This window comes from Drosophila pseudoobscura, chromosome X (genome assembly GCF_009870125.1).
Source record: "Drosophila pseudoobscura strain MV-25-SWS-2005 chromosome X, UCI_Dpse_MV25, whole genome shotgun sequence".
Classification (NCBI taxonomy): Eukaryota; Metazoa; Arthropoda; class Insecta; order Diptera; family Drosophilidae; genus Drosophila; species Drosophila pseudoobscura.
In genome coordinates, this window is record NC_046683.1 from 5,743,334 (window position 1) to 5,762,411 (window position 19,078).

At 44.9% G+C, this 19,078-nt stretch overlaps 2 protein-coding genes and 1 long non-coding RNA gene across 4 annotated transcripts in view; 2 read left to right on the top strand and 1 right to left on the bottom strand.

Annotated features, from left to right (window-relative positions):
* Positions 1-159: 159 nt before the first annotated feature.
* Alms1a (Alstrom syndrome 1a) lies at positions 160-4,190 on the top strand. Of its 2 annotated transcripts, none has more exons than XM_033384778.1 (5): positions 160-1,693; positions 1,755-3,049; positions 3,123-3,777; positions 3,835-3,983; positions 4,046-4,190. In XM_033384778.1, the coding sequence occupies exons 1-5, from the start codon at positions 355-357 to the stop codon at positions 4,106-4,108; spliced, it is 3,501 nt and encodes a 1,166-aa protein (XP_033240669.1). In that variant the 5' UTR covers positions 160-354; the 3' UTR covers positions 4,109-4,190. The 2 variants fall into 2 exon arrangements, with proteins under 2 accessions (XP_033240669.1, XP_033240670.1); XM_033384779.1 differs by having other exon boundaries at positions 162-1,693; positions 1,758-3,049.
* Positions 4,191-4,313: 123 nt separating this feature from the next.
* LOC117185068 (uncharacterized) lies at positions 4,314-19,054 on the bottom strand. The gene is made up of 3 exons (XR_004470573.1): positions 18,659-19,054; positions 18,479-18,564; positions 4,314-5,083 (listed from the first exon to the last, which is right to left on the bottom strand). It is a non-coding gene; the product is annotated as an uncharacterized lncRNA (long non-coding RNA).
* Positions 5,983-19,078, top strand: part of mnb (minibrain) — a 28,234-nt gene continuing 15,138 nt past the window's right edge. Inside the window, exons 1-2 of the mRNA XM_001355142.4 lie at positions 5,983-6,115; positions 17,094-17,743. Coding sequence (XP_001355178.4) covers positions 17,686-17,743 — 58 coding nt within the window. The 5' untranslated portion in view covers positions 5,983-6,115; positions 17,094-17,685. The remainder of the gene's footprint in view (positions 6,116-17,093; positions 17,744-19,078) is intronic.

Sequence of the window (19,078 nt, forward strand, 5' to 3'; positions counted from 1 at the left end):
TTTTTAGAGCATATATTCTAAAATGACTATGATGGTAGCGGTCTTCCAATGCATCCAGCAGACTTTAAATTAATTTTATCATTAGCCTTTAAGATGCTTTTGGTGTAAATCTAATGTAGTCTGAAAACATCGCAGTGTAACCAAAGCATCGATAACATTAATGTTAACATCGATGGTCTAGTTGCTAATCAACACTGGGGAGAGAACAGCACTTCGCAGCACTGCCCTAACAATGTACAAAATTCCGTCGCATTTCAAAAAATGAAATTAAGATTTTGGTACAAAAGTGAAACTGCTATTGTGACATTCGGATATTAGCGTATTTTGCTGCAAACAGGCGTTAGACGGGGGAAAATGTCTGGCCACCACCGAAGCACCACACACCATCACAAGCACACAGACGAGAGGCGTCTGCTGGCGTCGCGCGTCCCTCCAAAAGCCAGGGAATACTTGTCCGAACTGGCCGTCGATCGGGAGCTTGAGCGTTTCATGGCCTTGTCGTCGACCAATAGCAGCGGGACCAGTCGCAGCAATATGAGCATGCATTCGGCTCAATTGTACTGCACTTCCCGATCAGCGGTAGCGCCATCAAAGCCTGCCCGCTGCAGTGGCAGGAATGGAGGAAAAAAGACATCTGCAGCAGCAGCAGGACAACAGCCAAGCACAGCTGCCACATCCACTGACGCTCCAGTTGCGTCAGTCCCAAAGGAAACTCAAAGCGAGGAAGAGATCATCAAAGTCATACCAATTGTAGCCACTGACTGCATTGTGGGCTGCGAAAGGATCCGCACCAGTCAATCCGTGTCCGTGGAAGACCTGCGAACACCCACCAAGGCAGCGGCCACCCAGGCGCCAGACAGGACGCCCCAGAAAAAGACGAAAAATACCCAAACGCCCGAGTCGGCCGTGAAGTCCCACAAACGCCTCGAATGGGATCCAGCCGCCGATGTGGGATACTACAAGCGGGCGGTGTCCACCAGCAACCTAAGCACTCTGGAGCGTTCCATCCTGGAGGAGTGCTGGCGCCAGCCGCAGCAGCGTTCGGAGACCGATTTGGATCGCCTGCAGCTGGAGCAGGGAACGACACCCCTACCGCTGCCACAGCGCCCGCCGCTTGCCTCCAGTACGTTTGTGAATCGCAGCGAACGCAAGACGACGCCCAGTCTAGGGAGCATACGCAGCAGCAGCAATCAAAGCAATCGCAGCAGCTCCAGGCGGGAATCCAAGTCGCAGTCCCGATGCACATCGCCAAATGGCGGCAGTTCGGTGGCCAGCAGCTTTGATTATCAGTCGTCGTTGCCTTTGGGGCAGGGTCGCTCCCAGAAGCAGCTGGCCAAGGAGGAGGAGCGTCAGTATACAGCCGCCCAGCTGGAGAAGGTCATGGCAGATGCCGCCAGTCGACGGCAGGCGAAGGAAAACAAGGAGAACTGTCAGCCAGCTACCCAGAGAGGCAGCGACTCCTCTTCTTCGTCAGTTACTGCTGCTGGAACAGAAGCTGAATCTGAAGCCGGATCTGGCAGTGGGCCCAAGGGAGAGCTGGACTTGGGCGTGGATCTCCTCTGCTCGCTGGTGCAGGCCCGCAGTCTCAGCCACATCCAGAAGAAGCACTTGATAAGGGATATTGCGAAACGCATATCCTGCATAGAATTGGGCGAGACCCTGCGCTTCCGCCAGAGTCCAAAAAAGGGAAAAGGTAAGCCAGAAAAAGGGATACTCTACTTCGTTCGTTCATAAACCGATCTTTGATGCCCCAGCAGCTGGTGCCCAATGTCAGGACATGGCCACCAACACTACCGCCAGTAAGCCCCGTCCTGTTCCGGCACCAAGGACACTCGTTTTGGTAGCCAACGCCTCGGGCTCCTCTGCAACCAGCAGCTCCAAGGAGATGATCACCGCACGGAGCAATCCACGGACCAGCAAATCAAGCAGTCAACCCACGGAACAAGAGCAGCAGAGTCCCTCTTCGGAGGCCAGCATCTCGAATGAAGTGGAAGCCTCATCTTCTCACAGCAATGATGCCGCTCCCGCACCAGAGATCGCTCCAGCACCAGAACCCGCTCCCGCACCAGAACCCGCTCCCGCACCAGAAATCGCTGCCGCACCAGAACTCGCTGCCGCACCAGAACCCGCTCCCGCGGAAATGGAGCTTGTAAGCCAGGAGTGGCTTAATCCGATGACGCAAAGCGAGATCGAGTACGAGGAGCGTTCGCGTTCGTCCAGCAACGATACGGAATGGCGTCCTACGATCAGTTGGATTGAGTTGGAGATCAAGCGCCTGCAGTCGGTGCATAAGTGTATGACTAGCAATTCATGCCGCCTGGTAGGCCCAGTCGATCACAAAAGTCCAACGAATCCCACGGCTGCCATCGAGTACAATCCCCTGATCGGTGCGAAGCCGCTGATTGAGGTGCTGCCGGCTGCCTCGATTCCGGTTGCGAAAGCGCCACAACGTCGAACAGTGCCTGTTCGAGCACGCATGCTTAGAGGTGCGCAAGAGGAGCGGCCACGCTTGATTGGGAGTCTACATCCTCAGGGAGGACAAAAGGAGCCTCTACCATGCGAAGAGCAGCCCCCAGCTGAGGGTAGATCTCTAACAAATGTGGAGCCACCAGCACCACCGCCAGCAACACCGGAATTACAGGTGACCCCACCGATACCACCACCGCCGCCGCCACCAGTCCCCAGGAGCATTCCACAGCGAGGGAAAATGGCCACACCCAATAGCTCCAGCGATGGCGGCCGCAGCGAAAGTGTGTGCTCCTTTGTGCAGCAGCGACAGCGGCAGTTTATGGAGCACTATCAGAACCAACAGCAGCAGCAGCTCCAACAACTGCAACAGCACCAGCAGCTGCAACAGCAACAGGAGATGCAGCAGCAACAGAGGATCTATCAGAAGCGGCAGCAACAGGAGCATCATCTTCGGCCACAGATGCATCTTCTACATTGTCCCCAGCACCAGGAGCATCATCATCCACAGCATCGGCAACATCGACATTGCCATCCAGCGGTCCATGGACATGGGCCGAGTGTGCACCAGCAGCAGCATACGGTAATCCTCTAGTGAGATTTCTCTTGCCTTCCCTTTCACATGCTCTCTGTCTTGCTGTCTCTTTCATTTTCAGGCACCGCAGCACTACATTCAAATGCAATATTCGCTGCCAGCAGCAGAAGCAGGCGCAGGAGGAGACGCTGGTGTCTACTACACGGCAGTGCCCCAAGGGTACAGCCTTTTGAACAACGATGCCATTGCCGAATATGTACAGGTGGCAGCAGCAGCAGTAGGAGGAGGAGGTGGTACCACTACCACAGCGACAACCACCAGCAGTTCGATCTCTTCAATGCTGTGCCTCAGCTCGGAGATGTCCATACCGATGGGTGGAGGAGTCGTAAACACCTCCAAGACGACCACGACAACCACCACGCATCAGTATGACGATGCTATGGCAGATAGCACCGGCCAGAGGCACCGCAGGGACCAGAACCAGAACCAAAACCAGAAGCAAAGGCTGATGCAGACACAGCGCAGGGGGACGCATGGCATTGCGTATATGATTCAGTTCGGTGATAGCGAAATGCTGCAAACAATGTCGCTGCAGGATCACCTACAGCTCGCCCGTCCCAAGTTCTGTGCCAAGTCGAAGCAGCGCAAGGCCATACTCAATGAAATGCAGATGCTACGCAGCGAGAGGCGGCGCGAGCTGGAGCAGCTGCTCGGGGAGGATGTTAGCTTGGAGACACTGGACAGGCGGCTGCAACGACTGCCACCGCCAGTCACATGTAAGCACCACACAGATCATAACCATCAGTTCAATCCTTCAATCCTTTACCCCGCAGCTTGTGTCAGAGTTTTCACCACGAAGGAGATGAAGGCAATGACCAGCAAACGATGCCAGCGACTGCCCGAAGTGGTGGCCGCACAGAATCGTGAGCGCGAAGAGCGACGCCGTCGCGGCAATCGCCTCATGCGCGATGTCTTCAATCGGGTATGCTTTCATTTTCATACGTTTAAAATTATTTTCTTATTTGTTCTTTTTCATTCTGTTAGCGCATGCAAAGCCGCGTGTCCAAGGGAAAGATTTCCCTCAACCACAGCCTGACCATTATTTAGGAGTCGCTCCTCAAAATAGAGACAACACATTGCCAGTTGAAGGCTTGATTTAAGTTTTTAAATTCTTATTTTTAACTTTTTTCCAAATAAAATAATTCAAATTATCGTTTAAATTGCGTGGCGCCATCTGTGCGGCTTTACAGTTATTTTACAGAACAGAACAGGGCGGGTCACTTAACAGTGCAATAACAGAGTTGAATTCCATTTCTTCAGCTCGGCCTACAAAAAAAAAAAAATTTAATTGTACTTGTAATTGTAGAATCCCAATAAACTCCCCTAAAAATGTATGCATTTTTAGTGTTCATTAATATAGTGCTCGGATTAATTCCGCATTTATTCAAATTTGGCGCCAACCGTAAAAATGCACCGCGCTTGCGCACAACAGGGTATATACACTAGCCACCTTCATTTCCAGTTAGGGATGGAACAGAAGGTAATTTACTCGTCGGAAGCGGCGGTGACAGTATTTTTAATTTTTGTTGTTGAGCCTGCACCTGCATTAAGAAAAATTAACACATTTTTCTATATGTGTGTGGGTGTGTGTGCATGTGTGTGTGGTGCAGCAAGTAAGCAGCGAGATATGTTGCTCCTGTGAACAAATTAAAGTCGTCGTCCGCTCTCGTCACTATCGGTTATCGGTTGCCGTTGTTGTTGTCGTTGTCGTCATTCCATGTTCGTCTCGTAGTCGCATTTAGGTGACCAGTAGGTGTTTATCTGTATAGTTTGACGTCGAAATTGAGTTGAAAGTATATGGGCTTATCGGTATATAATGGTATATTTCATCAATATATTAAATTTCAGTTTTAAGCAACAGGGTATATGGTATAGAAACTTTCGTAAGCAGGTTTTTTAATTTTCGCTCTCTCAATCGTGCCACCCTGCATCATTTATTCCACTGGATTGCATTCATATCCTGGTCACTCATTCACTTTCAAACTTTAGCGCGCAGCTCTAGCGATTGTCAGTCAACTCAATCTATGTAATCAGAATGTAAAAAAGGTTTTTATCGGTATATTTTGACGCTATATACTAGAATATGTGTGTTGGTATGTAAGAAAAAAGGCATGTAAAAAAGTGGTTTCGCACACTGGCGCTTCCAAACATTGAAAATTGCATCAAAATGTAGTTACTATGTAGCGTGTACAACAAATGTTTTTGTTCAAACCTTATTTTATAAACAATCATTGGATTTATATTGAAAGACGAGTACTTAAAATAATCATGAATCGTATAAAATTATGTGGGCATGCCCACATAGCCATGGCTAAATGTGCTATATAGCTGAGAATATTCCACGGAATATCAAAATTGATGAATTTTTGGAATCGGTAATGGCCCGGTTGACAAAATTCAAGTCCTTGTCGTTCATATTCAAAAAATTTATATTTGGCGCGCACCACTCGTATCCAGTCCAGAATCGAGAAAATGTTTGTCATCCCAGGTATCAGGATCGAGATAAATATATAAAAGATGCTAATAATGTACTTGAATATGTCTAAAGAATATAAATTTTCAGAAAAGGTCTTTATAAATTACGTTTTATCTTCAGATAAAATGATCGAAATAGGGTACACCAAGGCCCATGCGGGCATCATGTCGTAAAATACTAGCAACATTGCGACTGTTTTTTTTTTTTAACTATTTTGTTTAAGCCTTGTTTTAGTCAAAATACAATAAAAACAAGGACTAAAAACTAGCCAATCTTGTAGAACATTTGTTCATCAACGGTCTACAATTATGTGGTCAAAACTAACGATTTTAGTTAGCCAGCATTATTCAACGGAATATCAAAAACGAGGAATATGTAAAATATAACTTGAATTCGTCGGTATATTTGCGATATTTTTTTTTAATGAGACGGTGTGTTTGGGTATATTGCTGAGGGTCGGACGGTATATTTTATCGATAAGTCTGCGTCGGTCACACTAATACGAAACGCTGAGCATAAATTTTTGTGTGTGGTTTATTTTTTGTTATTGTGTTTCCAATTCTCCATTTGGTAATTAAGTGAGTGAAAAAATAACATCATATATTCCCCCTACCTACGCCCATCGACAGTGCAGTGCATGCAGGCGAATCGCGGGGAAAGCCGCCGCCAATTATCAAACGGAAAAAATTAACGCATAGCATTCCAATTTCGTTGTCTGTTTTTTTTTCATCTTTTTCTCCCTCTCGCTCGCTCGATCTCTCTTTCTGTCTCTCCCCTCATTTGGTGTGCCTTTTTTGTACACTGCTGCTGCGGCCGTGTGCCGACCGACCGACCGACCGTGCTGCTACCCGCTCCCGCACCGCTCCTCGCTGTTGCGACGCGCTCTTTTGTTGGCCCGCAGACGGCCGGACGGGACAAACTGACAGCCAAGACGAATCGTATATTTTTTTTGTTTTTGCTTTTTCGGTTTTCAATTGAAAGCGATGAAATTCTCATGCGTGTGTGTATTTAATCAATTATTTTAGCATTCGAGTGCAAGCATTGCTGAAGGGAAAATACAGCAGCAGCACCAACAACAACAACAAGTAACAAAAAAAAAGAAAAAAGTCAGGCAAATTTTTTGTTTGTCAGTTCTGTCTCTCTCTCTTTCGCTCTCTATACGGGAGTGTGTGTTTGTGTGCGTGTGTTAGTGTGCGTTCGCGTGCGTGTGTGCAGGAGCAGCAGCGCAGCGTCGTCATCATCAACGTCTCTTCTTCTACTTTCAAGTGAAACATGTTTTTATGCAGCAGCGGAAATAACAACAACAACCAAAGCAGCAGCTGCAACAATCAACAAAAACAACAAGCTCCATTTGCTGTTTGTGGAATAAAGCAATAATAACATAGAAAACAAGCGTCAGTGTAAAATTAATAACAAAAGCAGCGGCATCGGTAGAACAGCAGCAGCAGCATTCAGTCCAAAAGCAACTGTAAGTGATGTTTGGTTATGTTGAAAAGGCGAAAGAGAAACGAGAGAGCGAGAGCGGAGTGGAAAAGAAGTCAAAGCCAGGCGTCAGGAAAACAACACTGCACTGTTAACGATTAACAGCGTGCTGTTAAACGCAGCAGGCCCAAACATATTGAATTTACCGGCATTTTTTCTGCATGCCCCTGCCTACCCCTCCCTCATCGAGCACTTCTTATTGGATTGGAAGCAAACGAGGGGGGCGGAAAAGAGAGGGAAAAAAGTCCACCTGCTGACAAAAATCCACAATGCACTACAAAAATCTTGGTTGCTCATTTTGTTAATGCACAAAATGAACTCTTAGATCCGGCAAACCTTTTTGTGGCGCAGCTGCATCGGCGTCCTTCGCTCCACGCTCCACGCTCGTCTCTCTATCTCCCTCTGCATCTTTTGTATATGTGTACGTCCTGTACTTGTGTCTGCAAATGAAGAGGCATAGTGGCATTTGGCGTACTTTTGTGTTTGTGTGCGAAAATGGTTTTCCCTTAAATATTAAGTATTATAACGGTGCTAATTGAAAATTTAATTGACTTTTGTTTTAATGGACAAATGGAAGAGAGCTTTCCATGTTTGTGCGTGTGTGTGTTCGTGTTTTCCCCGCTCCCCGCACGATTTTTTTTTTTTGTTTTTGCAGACTGCAAAATGCGCGCGCCCTAACGCTCTCTCTTTCTCTCCCACTGCTATTCTCTTTGCGGCGGCCGCCCTTTGCTCTTCCGTTGGCGTTTCAAGTTTCAACAACGTTGGCTGCTGCTGCCGCCGGCAATAACAACAACACTTAGCAATGCGGCGCAACAGCGCACTGAGGTGGCAACCCTGCCATTTCACCACCCCTTCCCCCCGCCACCACATACAGTCCACCCATTCATCGTTGCCGCCCCACCGCCCTCGCCCCTTGGGATAAATGTAAATGCCTCTTGCCGCATGGCAAACAGCTGGACAACAGGCCGCTGGGAAATTTTGGACAGCAGCTGTTTTCGCCCCCAACGAAGAAGCGAAAGAGGGAAATTCTTAAAGGAATCTCAAAATCACGAGGCTATAGATATCATTCTGGAGTTTTCATGCAAATTCAGACGTCGCGTTTATTCCAGATACCGATACGATTCTGCTTCCTGAATCTGTATCTTGGGCACGATTGTCCATCCTTAAAGCAAGTTTTTCTCAATAATAGCCGCAATAGACATAATCGTATGCAAAACCCTAGGGTTCTACAAATAAACCCATGCCTACTTCTCTAATAGTCTAAATAGATTAGACATACATTACTTTAAATCTCTCTATATGTACGCAGTGGCATGTCAAGTTTTTTTCTAAAATTCCTTCACTTCAATTGGAAGCATTCCATATCGCATTATTGTAACCTAGCTTTCGCCAAACCTGAGGTCTGAAGAACCTCAACATGCTATCTACGACGATTGAATCCCGAATCGAAGGGAATGTTTTGCATCTAACTCTGGATTATTGAAAATCCCCTAATTTAAGAAATAAACTTTAATAACAAATTCAGGGGAACATCAAGTGTCAAAGGAAGAAGCAACATTAAACATGTGGCTTCTGTTGCTGCTCTTGCTTCTGCTGCTGCTCTTGCTTCTGCTGCTGCTCTTGCTTCTGCTGCAGCATCTTGGCCTCACGTTCGCGGCGTCGCTGGGCATAGAGCGCGAGAATACCGTTCAAATGGGCGATGGAGCGTTTTTGCATCTTGGTTGCGGATGCCGCGGCTTCGGCCTTCTTTCGGGCCTCTTCAGCCACAGCGGTTGCCTTTTTGACGTCCTTCTTCAGCTGCTCGTACTCCTCGATGGCCAAAACCAGCTGCCGCTCGATACGTTGGGCACGCTCTTCGGCCTTGGCGAGCATTTCGAACTTTTCACGGAGATCGGCGATCACATGTTTGTCGAGGGAATCGATGTCGACGAGTCGGATCTTGTAGTGTTTGAGGATAACCAGGAGGCGTCCCTTCTGGGCGTGGGCGCATGTGCTGGCCACACTGGCGCTCTGGGCGTTCGCCTCGCTGATCACCAGGGAGGCGCTCACCTGGCGGACCGCATCCTCGGCATCGCGTATCTGCCGCAGGGAGATCTCGACGACCGTCTCCTTGCCCTCCAGCACCGCATTGGCGGCACGGGCCGCCTGCATAGCCTTCTCCGCCAGTTGCGTTTTGACCAGTTTGGCGGCATCTTCTGCAGCACCGGCCTGTGCTTCATTGGCTTCCTTTGCCACCTCGGCGGCGTTCTGGGCTATGGCTGCAGCGGCAGCGTCTGGTCCCAGTCCCTGGCCAGAGTTCTTGCAAGAGTGGCTGGAACTGTACGAGCTGAAAGAGGTGACATCCAGTGGCGGCTCATCAGTCATGTAACTCCCAGAATCACAGAAAACGATGTAGGAATCGTCTTCAATCGGCTCTTGCTGTTCGTCAAAGGAATCGTCTTCAATCGGCTCTTGCTGTTCGTCAAAGTAGTTGTCGTCATCGGTATAGAAGCTGCCATTGCATTCCAGTAGTCCACGAGGTCCAATACGAGAGCCCTGGACCACCAGAGGCACGACAGCCAGCAAAAGGAGCACGGCTATAGTATCGAATATTTTCATCGTTTTTTTTTAAATTTTATTTTACTATTTTATTTTATTTTATTTTATTTTTTTTTTGTTATCTGTTCCCAACGAATATCAGATAGGAAATGAGAGAAGATAGGAAATAGGATACGATGTCGACTAACCGTCGCCTGCTTTTGGGGCTCCATTTCTGGGTTTTTAGCAGATAAAAATCAGAAACCAGTAATCCGTTCAAAGCCCTTCAAAAAATCGTTTTAAATCAATAATCGATATCTTTCATCGATGATGTCTTGTTAGAAACGAATGTGTCCTTTCACTTGTGAGAACAAAGCTTCAAACAGCCCCTTAGACAGAGACTCTTGGGGCCCCCCCTCCCTCCTCCCTCCTCCCTTAAGAACCGATTAATTGCCTAAATGCGTTTCGAAAAATACTTCCATTAGGAGGCCCCCAACAATTGCGCAGCACTTGCGCTTACGCTAACGTTGACGCCGTCGCCGATGCTTCGGTCAACAGCAGCAGCAGCACACGTGTTGTGCGATAGAGGGGGCTGCAGAGCAAAGCTCACCAGCGAGAGAGAAGAGAGGCGGCAGTCGCCGCATCAACTGTCATTTATTCACAACAAAACAGATGCTTTTACACGTGCTGTCTGTCGGGTGCTGTCGCGGCTGCCGCTGCCGCTGCCGCTAGGCCTTGCGCCACGGCCGCTGTCGACGTCACACGTTTTGACATCCATCGCTTTTTGGTTAGCAGATGATGAAGGGCTGCCGGCAGAGAAGGAATACTCCTCTCTCCCTCCCTCTCTCTCTATATATCCCTTCCGCTGCGACCATTTGAATAATTTCCCATGCAATAAATACATTTATTTGCTGCGACAAATGATAAAACTTATAACATTTTGCCCCTTATAATATTTGCAATGAAATGCCAAGAGATGAAAGGCGGTATTCTTTATTCTAGAGAGACTCTAGCGGGGAATGGAATTTTCCAAAAGAAAATGTTTTATATTTATACTTTATTGGAAAAGTTGAAGCGGATACAAAGGTCGGGAAAGTGCCGACTGGAAAAACACCGACGTCGCAAGCAAAAATAACATCTAATTATAATTTGTATTCTCTTTTTCCGCTACCTGCCCGCAGTATTGTGTTGTCTCTCTTTCTCTCCTTCCGACTGCAGTCGCAGTCGGCGGCAGCAGAGCAGCAAGTAGACGATCGTTTCTGCTGCTGCATTCTCGCCGCTGCTTTCAGTGCCATTGTCAAAGCTCTGCGCCGTCGCCGTCGGTTATCAATGAATGCGCAGTTTTGAATTACCATAAAAAAACAGAACATTGAGAACAACAAAAAGGGGGAGCGAGAGAGAGAGGGAGAAAGAGAAAGTGGAAGTAGAATACAGGGGAAGATGGTAGTGGCAACAGCTTTGAAGGGGTAACGACACTTTTGATACCCTTTTTTCAAAGACAGAAGTTCAGCATATCAGAACATATACAAGTATGATATACTAAACCGATTTTGATCAAGGGCCGTTAGGTATTTAAATACCCATAAGCTTTTGATTAAGGGCATTTTTTTGCGCAGTGTAACAGGGGAAAGAACACTTTCCATAGAGGTAAACCCTGGTAGAGATCTCTAGGTAGAATATATTTCTGTATTAAGGGATTTTTAAATATATATATCGCGTTTCGAATTCTCCGATTCTCCGTTCTCTTACGATCCCACAGTCTCGCACGTCTTTATGTCTATTATTATTGGCACATGTTGGAGGCATTTTGTTGAGCTTTTATTGCGTATTGAGCAAAAATCAACTTTATACACACAGCTATAAATTGCCGTGTCTGTGTGACCTTGTCCATGTGTACGGGGAAGGCAGTCCAGTCGCCGTCGTTGTCGTCGTCGTCGGCGTCGACGCTGCTGCGAAACAAAGCTCTGCGACTGCGCCGCGACGCGACGCGAATGCCGTGCGCTTCGTTTCGGTTTCCAGTGTTGTTTCGATAGAATCGGTCATTGAACTTTGAACCACAACACACAAAACAGTAAAAACAACAACAACGATATATAATAAGCTCTCCCCCCCCTCTCTCTCTCTCTTTCAATTTTTTGCGGCATGTAAATTCCAAACAGTCTCTCTTCCTCTCTCGCTCTCCCCCTACTACGCACTTAACCGAAAAATCAGCCAAAAGAAAGATTGGGTGGGAGGCAGAGAGAGAGAGAGAGCGAGAGACAGAGAAAGCATGAAAGTCTTCTTTCTTTCGTTAAAAAAATAAATACAAAAATGCTTTCAAAAGCGCAAAAACCGTTTTGTTGTCGTTTATTATTATTCTTATGCTTTTTTTTTTTTGCATTTCTTTTTTTCATTTCTTTCATTTTTTTGTGGTTAATCAGCGATACTAACGAAGACGAAGGAGAAGAAATGGTAGAAAGGGGAAAGGGAATGGGGAATGGGGTAGGAGAGAGAAACGAACCCGCCTACGAAGTATTTTTAGTAGACAAAGTCGCACCGCAACCGTCCGAAAATCTGGAGCACAAACACAAAAGCACACACATGCATACAAGTACAGTGATCACTCGACTTGAACCCTTTCTCTGTCCAGCGATTCCATGCCGTCTTTCGGTGCACAAATCTCTTCTCTCTTCTTTGCCGAAAGAAACCCGTTTGCGAATTAACTGTGTGATCCATCCAGCAGGAGAGAGCACTGTTATAAGATAACGTTCTTTCTTATGCGGTAGTAGAGGCGTTGCCCGCCACATGTTGCGCTGCTAAAAAAAAAAAACCCCCCCCCAAAGGAGGGAAAATCGTGGGAAAGCTTGCCAGAGGTAGTACTTAGTACTCCCCTCCCCTCCCCCCCACACACCATTTATAAGATATTTTCAATTTTCAATTAGAGCCACAAACACAAACAAACAGATGGCAAAATGTTTGCAAGAAGAGGAGCAGCAGCAGCAGCAGCAGCAGCCGGCCATCAATTTGGGTCAGCGCGAGGCGTGTGGGTGGCAGCAAAAGAAGAGAACGAACGTTGAGTGCCTGCCGCTGCCAGAGAGAGAGAGAGAGAGAGTTTTACTCTTACAAACACACACAGAGATAGATAGATAGATAGACAGACAGACACGCGCAGAGTCACGTTTTGACGTCAAACGTCCCGCACAAAAAATGCCGCTAGAAAATTATGATCATAAACTGAGGGTTGGGTTTTGCGAAATACATAATCGCAGAGTTTAAGAGCCTTTGGTATCTGTCGGTATTTTACAGCCAAAGTCTACATGTGAATGACAATTTTGACATTCACACAAAAATATAAGAATTATGGAACTTAAAAAAAGAAATATGCCGTAGTTTTAATGAACTCAAACGAGTTTTCCTCTCTTGTAAAAAAAAAACACTACCAAATATGTTTAGAAAAAAAATAATAATATCTGTTTTGGGATTTCATTGTAAAAGGATACCGAATCGCTAGTGTGTTTGTGGCCATTCGTTTAGTAGACTTTTTTCTGAGAATTAACGTCATTCGATGATTGTAGAGGAAGGGTATAAAATTTTCCATCCATTTTCCACTATAAATAAATAAATATACAAATCACACACCTTTAGGTTACGGGATACCCTACCGTACCGACTATACAGATGTTCGCTATTTCTCAGATTTAAGATATTCAATATCCGTACACAAAAAGTATTTGGAATTCCAGTTGCCATATCCATTCAATCCGTGTGTAAACACCAGAAGGCGGCATCCCAGGAATCAGCGGCACCTTTTGGGCCTATCCGACTGCAATAATAATGAAATAAAGTTCTCACATTTGTAGATTCAAGGTAATTCCATGGGTTGATGGGGTGGCAGCTCCTTAAATGGCACCAAAATCCAACAGGAATATGTCCCTTGTGGTAGTTTGTGGGTTTGTCTTTCCCCTTCTTTCGATTCCCATGAATTTTGATTTATTATTTAAGGACTGTATCGTTGTTTATAGCAGATCATTTTTGATGGAAGAGATTCCATAAAATACCAAAATCGATAACGAGATATCAACCAACAGAATTCTTTACCAGTTCGGAACGGAACTGTGATTTTGATTGAGGATCATTCTGGTACTCTACAAAGGTATCACAAATATCCTGGGGGTCGCGGGGGGGATGGCCAGGGTTGCCAGTGCGTGGGTTGCAGCTTCGTGTGTAGGAGGGCTCTGCTTTCTATTATATTTACTGCTGCTGCTGCTGTCGATTTCGTGTTGGCCCAAAAATAAATGATGAAGCAGGCATTTGGTTGTTGCTGGCGGGCTAAAAATATCGGGCCAGCAGACAGGCAGGGCGGAACAGGGGATAGGGAAAGGCAAACTGGCGATTTGTGACGTCACAGCGGTCACTCGTGAAAATTGATAAGGCCGCAAATAAATACAGTTACTGCCATTGTCTAAGGGTAAGGGTAGGGGTAGGGGGTGGAGTCAGCCCCTCCCACAGATCCCCAGGGAATCTGGGAATCTTCTGGCAAGCCCGGAAAGTGACTCATTTTATGGCCAAAAAGAATGATTCACAGCAGCGGCAATGATCATTCCGCATGGCAGGGACACCACCTCACAGAGTGCACTTTTTTGTTTTTGTTTGTTTCAAACTTGTTTTCTCTCTGTTTTGTGTCTTTTTTATTTTTGTGAATAATTTTTGCAGAAATCCCATCCATTCACACGAGAAGGCAACAGCCACACCACCACCAAAACAGTGGGTAGGTGGAAGAATTTCGGGGGATTTTTAATTTCGAATAAAATACTATTTTCCAATGATTATTCTACTAAAATCTATAAAAATTCTTTTACAAATATTGTGTTTATAACGAGTGATTTTTAGATTTCAAATGTATGAAATTTAGCAAAAGATTTTTAAGAAAGAAAGTCGTGAAGCAGAGCCCTTGGATAGACCGTTTTCGAGTCACGAAATGCAAATAATCCAGAATAAAAGGGTTCGAAAATCTTTGAAGATTATAAATATTAAAAACGTGTGTCATTCCTACAATTTTGTAAAGTTTTCTATTTAAAATATTATAGGGCTTTCAGTTTTCCACAAAGAGGAGGGGGAAACACCTGTAAGGGGAAGGCCAAAAGGTATAAAGTTGTAACAGTCGGGCAAGGGTTTCAATTTGCCATTCACCGAGTGATTACTGTACCAAAAAACAGAAAAAAGGCTAAGCAGTGGCAGACGAGGTGGCAACGCTCTGCCTCTCTGGCCCCTGGCAACAACAACTCTCGACTCTGCTCTCCTCCAAATGCCGACATGTGCCGCCACCCGCCAGAACGAAGTTACAGCCAAAAGAAAAAGGCCAGAGCAAAGCAAAAGCAAAAGCAACAACCACCTCTAATGCCACTTTCACCGCAAAAGCAAAGGCAAAAGCAGAAGCTAAGCTTTTGCTACTTTTTTATTGTCTCTCATTAAAATATTTGCTCACGTATGTGGCATTTTAGTTAATCAACGAAAATTTGTAATTAAAATTGCAAACAAAACACACAAAAAAAAACAAAAAAGAAAAAACCTAAATGTTCGCCTTGACAACAAGAGCAATCGCAGGGAAGGCTGCGACATCGAAATCGAACTTGAAACAGCTGTCTGAAAGTGGCAGGTGGGAGGTGGGAGAGGAGTGGAGTGGAGTGTGTGCAATGTCAGAGGCTAGGCGGCGCCCCAGCTCCCAGCCACAGCCACAGCCACAGCTCACACGTTGAACTTGCCTTAGAACTCGCGTTCGGAGCTCTCTCGCTTAAACTCTCTCTCACTTGCTGGCGTTGTTCTCTCTCTGCTTTTTGCGTCGCGTGTCGTTCGTTCACCTGCTGCCAACAGCAGAAAGCTGAAGAGGCAGCAGGCAGGCAGAAGAGTGAATGAGAGAACAGAAGCAGCAGCAGCAGCAGAACTTAGCAGCAGCAGAGTTCTCTCTCTGTCTCAAGCAGAGCAGAGCCGCAGCAGAGAGAGAGAGAGCCGCAAACGCAGTTAACTTTTAACAGTTTGTTTCTTAACAGCAGAACAGCAGAACAGCACCAGCAGCCAAGCGTCGTCGTGTTGTGTGTGTTTTTTTTCCTATTCCTTATTATTATTATTTGCATTTTGCGACGCGGCGAATGCTGCGTTTAAACATAGAATTTGTTCTAGTACATATACTTTAAATCTTTGTATAAATCACAGCTAAACTAATTCTTGTGTACCTCTTCTCTCTCTGTTTTTTTTTTTGCAGCCTTTTAGAGCTCTCTCTCTCTCTATGGACCACCAACAGCTGTCTGATTTTCAAATGATTATTATGCAGAGAGGGTAAAGGAAAAAACAACAGACAGCAGCCACCGGCACAGTGGAACGTGAAAGCAACGGGATTACAGTGGAACAGACAGCAAGGATTACAAACAGCTGCTGCACAGTGGAACACCGGGGATTACCATGGAAAAAACCGGCAATGAAAATGAAAATCCTACAAAAACGGATTGATTATTGTTTTTAGACTTTAACATTTTTTTTTTGTAATACTGTGTGTTGGATTCATCGTGAACTTTTCAAATGGAATACCAATAATAATTGTGAAATGTTTGCATTGGATGATACCCCGCAAAATGTGCAACCGCAGCAGAGCCGTCGCGACCACAAATCTTAAAGAAAATTCCTTTAAGATCAATAACAATACAAATTGCGGTAATCTAACAAAAACTACCATAACCTAAGAAAACAAAGAAAAACAAAGCAAAACAAAAGGCAAGGAAAAGCACAACGCAAGAGTAAAAAAAAAGGTTAAGAAAACGCAGCAAAAAGTGGAATAACAAAAATTAAGCTTCAAACGAGACGTGTCGCGTGTAACGGGACGCAAGATCCGAGATCCCTTGAGCTTTTTGTAGAGGCGCCTGCATTTGCGTGTGTTCGTGCTTGTGTGCGTGTGTACGTAAGCGTGTGCGTGTGCGAGAGTGCGTTGCTCGTGTGTGTGTGTGTGTTTTTGTTTTCATTAGAGCACACACACACGCTCGTGGGCCTGCCTCATAGAGGTGTGTGCGTGTGCGTGTGCCGCCGTATGCTGGATTTGCATGTGGGTGAGTGCATTGCGTGTAATTGCTGTGCTAACGGTAAATAAATGAAAAGCACCGCTAACAACAGCAACAACAACAACAGCTGTAAACATAGTGTCATCTCACTCGAAAACACACAACAACAACAACAACAACAAAAAACGAAACATATGCAACCGAAGGAATGGAATGGATAACAAGGAGGAATAAAACAGTGATATAACAACAACAACAAACAAAAACAAAAAAACAAAAATACAACATTCAAAGCAAATCCCAACAAACAACAAAAAGACTTTAAACGAATGTGTTCATAATTTTAAATAAAAAAAAATAACAAAAGTAAGAAACAATCGCAACGCAAAAACAACAACAAAAAAGTATTCGACAACAAAATACAAACACACACAAATACACAAACATACATACATAAACACACATACATAAATATATATATACATATATATATAAATATATATCTATATGCATAAATACCATATAAATATAGCCACACATATACATATACAACTACATATGTAATATCTTGTATACACGAACAAAAAAAAACAACAAACAAACAAACAAAAAGCAATAAAAGCAAATCGCAAATGCAATCCAATATTCAAGAACAACGACACGAAGAAAGCGGAAGCTACACGGAAGAGGAGTAACCGATAGAAGACACAAGACAGAACACATAACGACATCTGAAGAGAAGAAAACAACCAGAAAAAGGACGAAGAACCAAAAGCAACCGAAGAAGTAGAACCATAAGGAAAGCAGCGAAAGCAAGACGCGAATCAAGAAGTAGAAGGACAAAAACAAAAATTAAAAACATATTTAATTTATAGAAAATCACAAAACAAAATCAACCAAAATCTGACATAATTTGATTCAATTTATCCAAAATCATATGAACAAATAACGCAATATATATACATAGATATATATAGTATATATATAAACACATATACATATGTTATATATATATAAAGAGTAAAATATATATATATACACACGATATATATATTTAGATAAATCTAAGAACTAATTCATTAATCATTCAACCGCGTAAACCAACAAAAAACATCAGCCCCCACATGTATAGATTAGAGGATACGAATAGCGGCGGCGTTATGGATAAGAGTAAACAGAAATGTAAGTACAGTTGCCATCAACAAATTGATAACAATAAACATAGATGTATAGATAGACAGAATGCCTTGATGCCTAGATAAATTGCCTTGTACTCTGTAGAAGGAGATCCCAACATTTGGAGGGAGTGCTCAACAGATCCTTAACTTCATTAGAAGCCTAACAATCCAAATGCACAGTAAAACAGTGTTGCACGATAGAATAAATAGCCAATAATCTATGGAATACCTTTTACTCAGAGTTAATAATATCAAAAATACTTGGATACGATATTTAGGTATCCATTAGCAGCCCCAGTTGGGCAAAAGTGAGGGTAAAATTACAGCAGTCTTCCACATAATCCAGCTGGTCTTTACAACACATCAATATTTGTTTAAAGCGCATATAAAACTCTGGTAGGGGGGACACCCACTTTCACGAAATGATTTGAGGCGCAGCCAACTTCATTCTGTACAGCAAGCAGGTGGCAACGCCACCATGAATTCTGGGAAAATGCACCGCAAATTCTTTCGAATCCAAGCCCAGCTCGAAAACAGTAACAGGATGTGAAATGGGTATTATTTTCTCATTGGTAAATAAGGAAAATGATCGTGAAATTTCCTAGAATTTACTGTCACCTGTTTTCCCCTGAAATGTTACGCATTGGGATGTCCCCCCCATACCCCCCTTCCCACCACCATTCAGCCAGAGAGTCGTTAACAGTTAGCATTTTGTGTCAACTGTTTGCTTATCACTCACCTTGTGCGACGCTTCCGCTTCTCTCCCACTCCAGTGGCGTTGCACGGCGAGTTCTTCCCCTTATTTACTTTTTGGGTGCATACAAACTGCAAATAAGAAGGGGGGAGCCAATGGCAATGATTAGCTGTGGCACCATATGTTCCCCCCCTCCTCCGACATTCCCCCCAATGACTCACTCACCTTCTGGGTCGGCGCTCCACTTGCTGCTGCGGTCACCAGGCGGATGTACTCCCCGCCGTACATGCGATTGATTGAAACTAGTTACATGAGTAAAGGAAAGAGAGCAGCACTACGGCATCATCCAACCAACAATCCATCTGCGTCATTCATCGTCCATTCCTTCAATCACGTATTTTGTAGGAACTGCAGTCGGCTGTGTAGATGCGATTGCGCTCTCTCCGTGTTCCCATTCCGGTGATGCAAAAACCTGCAAATGCAAAATGTCGTCAACTATTTTTGGGTTGGAAGTGACACAACGACAGTGCGACAGTGCGACAGAGCGACAGTTTGTCACAGACGTTTGTCGTAATGGCAGTCGCGGGGACCCCATATTATAAACAGAGATTTCTATAATTAGAAGCCTCTCCTACTCTCCTTCAC